The sequence below is a fragment of the Leptosomus discolor genome, chromosome 1 (genome assembly GCF_034619465.1).
Source record: "Leptosomus discolor isolate bLepDis1 chromosome 1, bLepDis1.hap2, whole genome shotgun sequence".
Classification (NCBI taxonomy): domain Eukaryota; kingdom Metazoa; phylum Chordata; class Aves; order Leptosomiformes; family Leptosomidae; genus Leptosomus; species Leptosomus discolor.
Genome location: NC_141391.1, coordinates 175,276,631 through 175,290,048, shown reverse-complemented (window position 1 = coordinate 175,290,048; position 13,418 = coordinate 175,276,631). Strand labels below are relative to the sequence as shown.

The 13,418-nt window shown below is 40.1% G+C and overlaps 1 protein-coding gene across 2 annotated transcripts in view; it reads left to right on the top strand.

Moving 5' to 3' along the window:
- The window catches only part of SYT1 (synaptotagmin 1), a 130,699-nt gene extending 129,385 nt beyond the window's left edge, over positions 1-1,314 (top strand). For both annotated transcript variants that reach the window (XM_009951817.2, XM_009951818.2), the window contains exon 8: positions 1,108-1,314. In XM_009951817.2, the coding sequence (XP_009950119.1) occupies positions 1,108-1,314 (207 nt within the window). The remainder of the gene's footprint in view (positions 1-1,107) is intronic.
- Positions 1,315-13,418: the final 12,104 nt, after the last annotated feature.

The following is a 13,418-nucleotide window of genomic DNA, read 5'->3' as shown; positions in this document are numbered from 1 at the left end:
TTTAGAAATAAAGCTCCCTAAGGAGAAGCATTTACACTTTAGTAAAATCAGCCCGAGGCTGTTAAAATCTTAGGTGCTGTTGGGGAAGAACTCCACTCCACTGAAGGAATAGCTGTTTGTGCTGTTTTGACAGATACTAACAACCCGAAGGAGAGGAATGTGCACGCATATGCATACACAAATGCCTGGCTTGAAGATCACCTCCCAGTATGCCCCAGTCTAAGTGAATGGAAAATTGCCTGTGAGCTGTGACAGATGGGCTCACACAGATTTTGTGGGAATAGTTTAACCCTGTTTGCCAGAGGTCACCGTTCCTGCCACAGAAGTGGCACTCCAACACCAGCTCAGTCGTAGTTAGCACCAGTGTCTCAGAGCCCCCAGACCATGGGGTTATACTTCTTTCCAACTCCCCTGAGCATGCAGCCTGTTTTCTAGACTCCTTTATAAATACATAGAATATACACAGTGTGAACACATACTTATACATGTGCACGTGCACACAGATGAATACCTCTCTGTGTGTATGTGTGAAGTAACCATAAGGGCTATCTTCTGAATTTATCTGAAAATAACTGGATGGGTGGGTAAGAGTTGTTTAGAAGCAGAAAAGCAATTAACAGGATAGAGTACGACGTTGCAAACATTGACTTGGAGTAGAGCCGTTTCTGAATTTTAACTTATTTACTTGAACAATAATGAAGTGTTAAATTGCACTGCTTTTGAATTAGTTTACCTTAAGATCTCCATTTTAGCCCTACAGACTTCTAGCAGTTTAAGTCTTCAATAACAACAACAACAACAAAAAAAATCCATAAGTTGTTAATCTGTTAAAGCAAAAAAAATCAATGTCGATTCCCATATGAAGCTCTTAGATGCAAGGGGGCAAATTTCAAGTTAACAGGGAGGTTGTGAACTTAATTTTATTTGGAAGACTCACAAGAAGCAAAGACAAAGTTTGAATTTGCTTCTTGCTAGGGGCACCTGCTCCAGCTGTCTCACACTTACTCCCATCATGGAGTCTCCATTGTCGTTGTCTGTCCCAAGATTCATCCCTGCCCATCTTCCCCTTACTGTCATGCTCATTGGTCTTTCTCTATTTCATTATAGAAAGTGCAAATTGTTGTGACTGTTTTGGACTATGACAAGATTGGCAAGAACGATGCCATCGGGAAAGTCTTTGTGGGCTACAACAGCACCGGAGCGGAGCTGCGGCACTGGTCAGACATGTTGGCCAACCCCCGGCGGCCCATTGCACAGTGGCACACCTTACAGCCCGAGGAGGAGGTAGATGCCATGCTGGCAGTCAAGAAGTAAATTAAATTAAATTAAATTTCGAAGAAGAAAAAGAAGACGAAGAAGAAGCCTTTCTGCATATGCCCACATAGTGCTCTTTAGCCAGTATCTGTAAATACCTCAGTAATATGGGTCCTTTCATTTCCAGCCATGTGTTCCTGACACAGATCAGTTGTACTTTTAAATTCCCATTTTAATTTGCACAAATTTAAATGTAGAGAGCCCTCTAAAGGCGCTTCATTTCACCACTGCCCCCCCAGATCTACTCTTCTTTTAAGCAATATGATGTGTAGATAGAGCATGACAGAAATTATTTATTGTATCACACAGTTGTACATATACACCAGTATGCTGAGAATTTATTTCTAGTTTGTGTATTTGTATGTTGTAAGCGTTTCCTAATCTGTGTATATCTAGATGTTTTTAATAAGATGTTCTATTTTAAATTATGTAAATTGACTGAGATATAGGAGAGCTGATAATATATTATAGGGTAACTATTGTATCGTCTGCATTCCAGAAAAAAAATTCCAACTTGTAAGGCACTAGTAGTGTTACACTGACATCTTAAAGGACAACTTAAATCTGAGCTTTCAACTGGACCATCCTAATAACACGCTACGCGTCCACAGTGAATCTTGGAGGGGCAAATCCAATTGGGTAGACTACTTTTTCACAGGGCAACTTAGCATGATCTGAGCAGCTCCATGGCTGACCTCAAGGAGATGTAGCAAGAAGCCAGGATATAATTTTTTTGTATATATTTCAAAGCAAACACATAACGGACTGAAATGGCTTTAGATTGAAAGTTGAGGAAGCAGTTCCATAGGAGGCAACGATTTCATCTAACATACAAAGTAAGACCATTGCAGAGGTTGTGCAGGGAGGGGGGGAAGGGAGGGGGGGAGATGCAGCAGTACCGAAATGCTGCCATGAAAACAAGAGTAGCTCTCCGTTATCACCTTTATACAAACTTTGCATACTGTGAATTCCATCCACGATTTCACATTATAATGAGTTTGCACATTAGACTTTGTAACAAAATATTTTATTATACTAACTCAGATTAGAAGGAATGCAGAATATTTTTTAGACACAGCCGTGTGAGTTTATTATACAAAATAGTTTCATGGTAAACAGACAGTATTGTAATCCCATCAGAAGATGACAAAATTTAGCCATAGTTCTAAATGCACTTCAAAGTAAGCCAAAAGAGAACAGCTAGTGACCTTTTATATACTATTTATACTTAAGTTTTAATTTGTCCTTTAAAAAAAAGTGAAAACAAAGAACAAGTTCTAGAAAACTGAAGCAACCTCTTCTGTATACTAGATGCTCGTTTCAGGAGGAGTTTTTAAATGTTTTCAATGTTATTATGTAGTAAATGGCACTATTATGAAGCTATTAGTCATTCCATAAGAGTCTTGAAAGACTGCTCTGTGTATCACTGTGACTGCCGTGTGTGCTTAGAAATGTAGTTTTTCTCAGTGGATAGCAATCAATTTATTCCGTAGTGATATTGTAATAATACTGCCATTCCCTTCTACTGCACTGCCGAAGGAACGCATAGCACAAGCAGTTCTAGTTATTACGGACCAATTTAGAACTGGAGAGCTATGCAGGGGACAAGGATGCTATATTGAATGGGTTGACCACGCAGCATTTTGTCAAGCCCTGTGCAATACTCTACGTTTCCAACCTCCCTCGCTCCCCGCTGCTTTACTGTAGATAGTCATCTTACAGCTAGCCAGCATGTCATCTCAGCTTGTACCATCTCATCAAGTCATTTAGGGCATCACTTCGATCTCATGTACCGTCCTTTGAGGCCCCTTGCTTATCTTTCCAAGCTGTGAATATATTTATAATGCTTTGAAGAGCTCATTATTTTCAGCAATGCAAACTACCCCAGAAATGTGGAAATGCTATACCTTTTGGAGGGAGGCATGAGAATTAACCATTAGTGTTCTTAGCAATTGTATCTAACAGAAATTACTGAAAACAAAGAACAAAGATGAATGTAACCTGAGAACTGTGTACTGAAAACTAAATTCCACAGCCTCCCTCAAGGCTCTGCTTCTGGGAGAGGTGTGATGGTCTGAGAGGTCAGTGCAGTGATGGCCAAGCACCAATGTTTTCAGTGCACTGAGGGGAAAAAGAAGCAGCAAAGAAGTTGGAGGAGAATAAAAGTCTGCATCTCTCCCCACCTCCAAAAGTGAGAATAGCAAGACCCATTTTCTTTCTTTTTTACATGAAACACAGAAAAAACACAAGCGAGACATTTTCTGATAGAAACAGGCACATACATGCAAAGCATCAAGCTGGAATACTTTAAAATCTTAACCTTAAGGACCAAACCCCACCAAAGAGAAGAAGTAGACAGTCAGCTTTCCAGCATAAGAGCTTCATGGTCTCCAACTTTCAGTTGTTCATTCAGGATAGCTGCAGGTTCAAACTGCCAGGACTGATGCATTGTGTTAAGATATTCTTAATGCTCTCTTCCTACACTGCCAGACTGAACGTCACCATAGAACTGGTTTGTAAGGTACAATGATTCTCAGAGACTGAACCTGCCATGTGACCGAGATGACATTTTCATCCTCAAAGAAGCCACATGTACCTTTCTGACAAAGCTGTGTGAAGTATTAGAATCTGATGCTGTAGAAAGATCCTAGTTGCCTTTGTGTATATTTACTGCCTGCTTGAGTGTTTCTCTGTGTGGGTTTTCTCTGTATCTTGTAGAAATGTTTGGGGTGTTTTATCCTGCCATATCGCTCGTGGCCCGCGAGCTGACAACTTTAGCCGTATTTTACCTTCATTTTTGATGAGGTGGTTTATATTTTGTTTCACTTTGTGTAGTGACTTCCCACAGTAGAGTTTTCCAATTGTCGTTAAAATAACATACATATTACACAGATATTCAATAAAAATGTTTTATTTCCTGTTGATGTTCTAGCGTTTCTCTTTTGATCTAAAGTTTTGAAAAGACATTTCACTCCAGGACTTTAGCACAATCATAAACTTCAAAGTATCACAAGTGTAATAGCACAGCACTTTTCAAGGGGCTGTGAAAAGCTTCTTTCATCAGTGTGGTCTGACGGTCAAAAGCCAGCAGTGCGCCAGTAGATGAATTCTCCACCTCTACTGCAGATGAAGAACTATTACCTATTTTCCCCAGAGCCTGATTATTTGCCTTCAAAATCATCATTCTTTATCAAAACATGGGCTAGTTTCTATACCACGACAAAAACTCCAAGTAGTTACCTACGCATCAGTACTCTTCAAGCCAATTGTGTTAGAGCCATGGTTGAAGTTTTCATTTGGAGAGATGGTACATTTTAACCTACATTCAAGAGCTACTTCTAAGCTGGCCATAAAATCAAGCCTCATGTAGACTAAAGATCATTAAATAAGAACTTAAACTGTATGGGGGGGGGGAGGGAGAAGGTGTGGGAGGAAGTGAATCCACAAACAAAAAAATATTGAAAACCACTGTGCTATGAAATAATTTAAGTTCCTGAGCCTATGAAGAGAAACAGCTCAAACACACACACAAAACAAACAACAAAAAAAGCCCCAAGCCTGTAGCCATGTTTGCTTTATGTTACCTTTTTCCACAGCAATTCCCCCACCCTTGCTTTTTTCCCCCGTCTCAAGAGAAATATGCCCATTGCTTTCAGGAACCACACTGTAGTAATTACTGATATACACCAGTTGAACCACAGCCTCTGTTACACGAGGCCTTACTATGAGTTAAAGCTCACTGTAAATATTTTCAGGGTTGATCCTTTTGCCTATTCCCACTGCTCAGAAAATGCCCTCTTTTCTCTCAGCTATTTTTTTTCATTGTCTAGTGCCAATGAGCACCAAATGGACTGATGCCATGCTCAGTGAGCAAGAGCAGGCTGACATCTCCTGGTGGGCCTGGTGATTTGGAGAGAAGTTACTCTTCCAAAACTGTGAATGACTGGAGTCTGTGTCTGTGGCTTTACAGATCTGCTGTGAGGTGATGCCTGCTTGGTCTGCAGGAGCTGAGGTAACACTCCTGTGGTGCAATGTAGTTCCCCATAGATACAGGTAGGTACATATTACGAAGGTATGAGATGCTGCTGCTCCCTTCTTTATCATCGAAGCTGTTGCATGATCAGACCAAGCACATACTTCCCTAAGAGAAGCAGTTTGCTTAAGAGCAGACCAGATCTATCGAAGTCAATGAATAAAAATACTTTGATCCAGGTTCCATATGCACCAGCCATTTTTGCAGAACTTCAGAACACCAAAATGACATCAAAACCAGTTTTTGCAACAGGAATAATCAGTTAAAGCCAGTCGTTACAACTAATGTAAGGAAAAATGCGTCATATAATAGCTGTTAGAGTAAGTGGGGAAAGCAGCAAAAATTACCGATTTTATTCAGCTAATTTAACCCCTAATGAACTGTCAAGAAAAACATTCTTCGCAACTGACAGACTGTTACCAAAGCAAAGGCTCTACATCTCTCGATCACTTTTCACATCATAAGTCAATGAAAGTTAATTGCCTGTTAGTTATGCAAAGCAAGAATTAGAACATTGTATTTTCTGATTACTCTAACAGTCAATTCCCTTATTTATTTATGCATTAGAATTTTCACTCCAGGCTGCCAGTTCAGTTTCTTACACACATACTGACCTGCTTTTCAGCACATAACATCTAGCGAATTCATGTCCAGCCCCTATTTTCAGTGTCAGTTCAGACACTGTTTTTCATCCAGACAGTAAAGTATGGAAAAGGGTTTTTCTATACATACCACAAGAACTTGTACCCAGTCTTAGTTACATTTACTTTATATGCAGTAAATCTTTTATATTCAATATAGAGAATACTTCTAGCAAATTCCAAATGCATGTGGCAAACCAATACAGAAAAGACTTTTAACTCTATGTGGTACTTTGTGACTGACACCTGCAGCAATATTTTCATAGAGCCATATGAAGAGATTTATCTCAAGATTATGCTGTATTCACTATAAAAAATAAAGTTCTACAAACTAGGGAATGATGTAGACATCCTTAATGGAGCTCTTCAGAGAGGCCAAATAGGTTGAGGAAGTGAAGAGAGTTCTTCCAGGCTTATGGGGTGAAGGTGGAGGGGGCAGGTAGTATAGTCTTTTTGTTCTGTGCCTGCACTGTGCAATAACATACTGAGATTTTGAACAGCCATTTAGACCAAAAAAAAAAACAAACCAAAACAGGAGATTTTCATCTGACAGAACCAGTCTCATCAGCTTGACAGCTCACATTTAATTCCAGTCAACCATTTCATATCTTTGTACGCTTTCTTATTACTTACAAGAAGGAAAGCACACCGTAGGCGGTGCACTGATGTTGTACACCAAATAGAACCAACATCAGTTTTTCTCATAAACAGAAGACCAATGCACAAAAGCGGCAAAATATTCCCTGCTCTGCTATAAAGATTATCCCACAATCCTGCACAAAATTCCCTATTTTGCTCGCATTCTCCCAGAGCCTAGGGACAGTTCTCTCCTTGTATGTACTATATTCACACATGCAAATTAGTGTAGAACATTTAGCCTAGAAGATTTCATGACTCCTTCCTAAGAGGCAGCAGCACCCACTGGCACCAAGAGATTGTTCCAAACCCTGATGTGGATCTGTCATTGAGGAGTTCCAGATTAGGTTTAGGCTATATTTGTCTTCTCCTTTGGACTGTTCACCACAAGGAGGAGGATCTCTGGCTGTAAATCCTGATCTTAAACCTGGGAGGTTGGAACCTGGAATGCGATGCGGAAGTCAATTATTTCACAGTCAGAAACATTATCATCCACTGTTTCTGGTGGAAGACAGACTCTGAGGCTCAGTAACTTGCATCCCACTCAAGATGGCTTTTTTCTTCATGAAACTGGCAATGTTATGAAACCAGGGGTTTTTTTGAGATAGTTTATGTGACATTCCCAGAATCAAAAATGGCTTTCATATATTTTTCTTTCTTTCAAATGCAAGATTGCCTCTATTGTTTAACTGTTAAGAATTTCTAAGCCAACTCTTCAAATTTAATAATAAGTGTCTAAATTGTTTAATTTTTTTCAACTCCTTGCTTCATCAAACTTTAATTTAGAGTTTCACTTACTGGTCTCCAACCATACACCGTGATCTGACACTGATTGTTACACAAAAGCCCTGATGGAAGGCTATCAAAGAAATTAAGTAATCAGAGTGGCTGACAGAGTCCTATTCATGGATTAAATTAAAATTAAACGGACAAATTTCAAACATAGTGTAAGATTAAGGGTGGGGCACTAAGAGGTTCATCGTTGCAGATGAATATTTGTTAATGATCTAGAAAACAGATGAATGAGTTGGCAAAATTTATCTGTGACATAAAATCGTTTCAGCTGGAACAGATCTAAACTATGCTGCCATCTCTAATGTCATATATTGAGAATCAAGTACCCAGACACTTCAACTCAGCTGTTATTGATCACCCAAATATTCTGGAGAGATTTGTGAACAGTAGTACAAACATGTCTGTAAAGATGATGTCAAATAAGAAGAGAAGGTAGGGCAGCTGGTCAACCCGTTAAGGAAAATGAAGGCAGAACCTCTTTTTTGTACAGGAATTGCTGACAGAAAAATAGATTTGTCTTCTCAGCAGTCTCTAAGAACATAATGAGAGCTTATGATGAAGTGGGAGTACACAAAGGATGCTCAAATGGCTATCCTCATATACATATTCAGACTTCATATGTTATTTGTAGTATGTTTAGTTGTAGACACACTTCACACATCCACAGAATACATCTACCTGTCCCAGCGCAGCACTGTGTGCAGATGCCAGGATGCTTCCCAATTTCAGTAAGGGCATTTCTCCATCACAGTGACCTCTGCTACTGAGGCATAGCACCCTCTGTGCGGATATCTCAAAGTGCCTTTCAAAGATAAACTAAGCCTTGATAAGTGCATACTGGAAAACTGGAAAACACTACCCCATTAAAAGCTGGCATATGGTCTGGCATAGAGTAGAAAGTTCTCCATGGCAGCTGAATCAGGTAAGTCTTTGTAGCTCAATCACAGTGTATAAAAAGGAATCGAGCAAGTCCTTGGCAAGAAGAAGTTGTCAAAAGTAAATCTAAAAAAAGCCAATCTTGCAGGAAACATAAGACATTTATGGAGATTATATAAATGAACAGAAAAATAGATGTGGGACAAATGAATAAATATCTATCCTATCTACAAGACTTCTACTATACTAGAGAAGAAGTATCTAGCTACAGACTTGTACCAGAGCAAAGATGAGTCCTATCTGGCCCGTATACTGTCTTGTGTTTGAGCCTTCCAAGTCTGCAGAATAAAAACCTGAGAAGATTCATGTTATCATTGTTGCTTTGCTTTTTCCCCACAGAAAGAATTACATTTCCCACTCCAGCCCAGTCATGAAGAGAACTGGTTAATGCTCTCACTCCTTGGATTTAACACAAACAAATAGCTGCCTGAAAGGTTTGAGCACCGTGACCATAATTAAATCTGCAGTAATTAGTAATGCAACAACAGCAACCAAGAAAAGCAAGCAAGCTTCTCCAGCTGACAGTTTTTGAAGTACAGATAACACAGAGGAATAAATAGGGAAAAAATGCAGAAAGAAGAAATCACTTGCACATCAGGGGACCAAATCTTTGCCTCTTGCCATACTGCCCCAGCCCATACGGTCTTAACTCGTTTTTGTCTTTCCGCATGTCACTGTTATGTCACCAGAGCCACAAGATCTCTTCTAACTAAACTTTTGATCCCATGTTTGCTACTGTTTATGTTGTATTTACTGTGTTCCCTAATCCAGCTGAGCACAAGCTGTTCTGTTGTTGATTCTTCTCATGCTTCCCTTGCTCCACTTCTGCTTAGCCAACTTTCCTTTCCTTTCTAAAGTTTATTCAACCACTCTTTGACAACGGGTGCCTAACAATCTCTCAGGAACATGGGTTCAGGGAAAAACAACGAGTTGCAAAAGCCTTTGCAACCAGTTAATACTTGTTTCAGAGTACAAATTACACACATGATACAGTGTTTAATCACTTCCCACTGTGTAATACCTTTCTATACATGTGCTGTGTAAAGTATACTTTTTTCACCATCTTATTCTATATTTTATTAGCAATGATGAGTCATATCAACACTTCGAAGAAGTATAGTAGCACTTTTGATGGAGAAGAAATGTGATGGACTGGGTGACACCAAGGGCTTTTTTTTTTTCCCTGCACCAGAAGTTCTAAATCAGTCCCCACCAGGACTTTCATCATCTCAAGTGCCTTCATCAAATCTCCTGTAACAGTTTCCCTAAGAGAGAGCGAACACTCTCTCTCCTAGCACCATAATGCAAGCCCATTTCATTATAACTAAGGTAGATGAACAATCAATATGAACTGCATATTACCCAGTCTCCTTCCAGCCTTGTTTGAAGTTGGCAGCACAAACACTTCTCTGATCATACGCTAAGAGGACTGTCTCTGCTCTTGAGCTTGACTCACATTCTTTCTTTAAGGCATCTCATGGGGAGCAAACTTAACAGTCACACAACTATCCATACCAAATCACAGTTATCTTATAAAAACCAAAATTTACGTGACATAGAGTAGACAGCAAACATTAAACAGAATGTCAATACAGGTGAAATAACTTCACAGGAACCTAGATTTTAAAATGCATTGAAAGAATAAGCAAGTTAAAACATTAACTACCAGGGAACTCTTTCATTTTCTTGCTAGCCAGGCTAACAGCTTTATAGTATCTTCACTTTCTTTTGTATGTGTGTGCATTCGTTATCTCCGGGGTGACAGCTCCATAAATCCTCCCGCCCTCTTGATATGTTCAAGGATAGATGAGGAGCTCCTTCATGACAGAATATTTCATGTCCCCTCACAATTACACAGTATGTTCCCTGACTAGCAGCTGTAAAATACAAATACACACAGACACACTGTATTCCTCAGCACCTTGAAAAGAGTAGGTCTCCTCCATGTGTAAGCAACAACACACCATTCCTTGCTGAACCTATTTTCATTTACACTCACGTTGTTGTCATGCTCGACTTCTTTTCTTATAGTTTGCAGCACACAGATTTCTGATCCACAATTCGGGCACCTGGGCACTACTATACTGCAAATGCTAGCTATATACATTTCAAAGCAACAGCAAAAGGCTTCAAGATCTCCCACTTTTAATGTTGCAAATCTGAAATCACCATCGACACATTCTGCTAAATGATTATACTATCATCAGCCAAGTCATCTTACTCAAAAGCTGTCTGGATTCTCAATATCCTTAAAGGTTGCTGTACTCTTTCTTAGAGTGAAAAAGAAAAAAACAAAACAAAAACCAACAAAACAAAACAAACAAACAAAAAACAAAAAAAACCCCAAACAAACAAAAAAACACCACAAAGAAAAAGAGAGAAAAGATTAATGCCATTTTCTGATAATGTCATTAACAATATATTTCCACATTTTGGAACAGCCACTCACTGTGACATGGGTTTGCAGAGTTAGATCAGTTTTCAAAATCCTGCAAGAATTGCGTCCTTTTCATCTGAACTACTTCGAACATATGAAAACATTTGAGCCTGTTAATTATCTAAAACAGTTATCCATGGAGTGTATCTGGTCTTATTAGCAGCAACGTGGTCTCTTCCTTGCCACGCAGCATGATTCAACACATGCCTGGCAACACAGCCAGAGGGTACTCATCAGGGGAAAAGAAATACCAGCACTTTGGAAATTACTGATCTGGATAATAACATGAAATAACTGATTGCGCATCCAGAGAAGGTCAGCAAAGTTGGTGAAGGGTCTAGAGAAAAAGTGTTATGAGGAGCGGTTGATGGAACTGGGGTTGTTTGGCCTGGAGAATAGGAGGCTGAGGGGAGACCTTATCGCTCTCTACAGCTACCCAAAATGAGGCTGTAGCGAGGTGGGTGTTGGTCTCTTCTCCCAAGTAACAAGCGATAGGACAAGCAGAAATGGCCTCAAGTTGTGCCAGGGGAGGTTTAGATTGGATATTAGGAAAAACTTATTCACTGAAGGGGTTGTCAGGCACTGGAACAGGCTGCCCAGGGAAGTGGTTTAGTCACCATCCCTGGAGGGTGCTTAGAGACATGGTTTAGTGGTGGACTTGGCAGTGCTACATTAAGAGTTGGACTCAGATGATCTTAAGGGTCTTTTCCAATCTAAACAATTCTATGATTCCTAACACATGGCTTCTGGAGACTGCCTGGAGATAAGGTTCGGTGTCAGCCTAAGGTGTAATAACCGAAACCAAGGAGCTAGTAAGAAGCAGTGAGATATTTGCTTCACAGATACAGGCAGGCAGTTTTCTCATGTTTAGTAAGTGCAATGCCTGTAGCAAAGACTTAAGGTCAGGTCTTCCCCTTCAGCAGAGCTGCAGGATGAAACAAGGAAGGTCCTGCTGAGGGGCAGCTGAGGACTTCAGCTTGGACAGAACTGGATTTTGCACCAGCCCCTTTTGCTTCTCCTTCATCCCCGCTTGGCATAAAAAACTTAACAAGGGAATTGGTGTGTTTACTGGTAAACATAACAGCAAGGAGCCAGAACATCTGTACTTCAGGGATGTCCAGCATTAGTCTCATCAGTCCCGTGACCCCATCAGCCATCGCATTTCACCTGCCAGCTGCACCAGAGCGTTAGCTTAACCTCCGCAAGCTTCTCACCTTCACACCAGTGAGCATCAGCTTATGCACAGGCATGGCTGATCTATCTTCTGTGCTGATTCTGTCAGCAAAAATTGTGTTAAACACTGCCTTTGCATGTACCCCACGGTTGGACGTACCCTGTATTTTCTTTTCTGCTCTACAGTCCAGGGCTGCATTTCCCAAAACTTCTCTGCTCCCAACCACAGCTGCAGCTGGGGTTTTTTTGTCAGGCTTACCTAGTTAATTGAATTCTTATGTGCTTAGGAACTAATTAAGTAATTGCTGGCCTGACTGGCAGAATGCTACATTGTGATGATCAGGTTTTACTCCTGACTGTCTTTTTTTTTTCAGGGAATCTTATGTAATTTACTTAATCTTTCTGTTACTTCTGTTTCCTAGTATGTAACTAGGAAACAAGAATCTTTATCTCTTTGAGAATTTGATGAAGAGAGTATCATAGGTAGTATGTAACAGAGTTACATATTAAGAATACTATTAATTCCATAATTAGGAACTTACATAACCCTTTTTCAATGTGCTATATAAACCTTGCCCATCATATTTAATTATTTCAGTAATGAGTTGGTTAGCATTATTACTCTTCTTATGTAGGCAGAAATTGAATGCCACTTATTTGACCTCAAGTCAGCCACATGCCACACAGGGCTGCAGCAGTTATTAGAGTTTTGGTCCTGACACAGCTCAAACCTCAAGAATATCCAAATGCTCTCACTCAGCCGTAAAGCACCACTGAAGAGTTTTCAGAGACTTCACAAAGCTGCTTGTGCAGTATCTTGTGGGAAGTCACCGTAGAAACTAGTCACTGCTACTCAGTGGTGTGGTACCTGCCACCACGCATTTCTACTTGTAAATCAAACCAGTGTTTCAAAACCCAATCATTATCTCCCACAAGAAACACATCCTACCACACACACACCCCCACCCCGGTAAGATTTGTGCCAAGGTAAAGAGAGGGTATGCCATGTGCAAGCAGTACACGCGCTTCATTGCTCACTCAAGATGGATTAAGATGAGAAGCCTCTATGATTTCTGGATCTAGAGCATTGCAAAGCTAGATTGATGAGTTCTCTCTCCTTCACTTTCAGCTGTCAAGCTTCAATTTTTTTTCAATGCAGAATATTATTTCCTTACGCTTCAATCGTTTCTCCACATTCCTTTCTTTTAGTGCAGCTGTAGCTCCACTTTGTGGAAGATGAGGAAAGCAGAGAGTGACCCAGGTGTGTTAACTGCTGGATTGTGCAGTTTCTGAACCTGGCAGGCGTATAAAAGATGTGGGTCTTCAGAATCAGCCAACGACGATTAGCAAGGACTAAGACCACTTCTCATTCTTTTTCAACTTGAAAATCATTCAAATCAAGACCTTGCTGTATTTCTTCCTTCTACCTAGTTGCAAATATACAAAAAAAAAA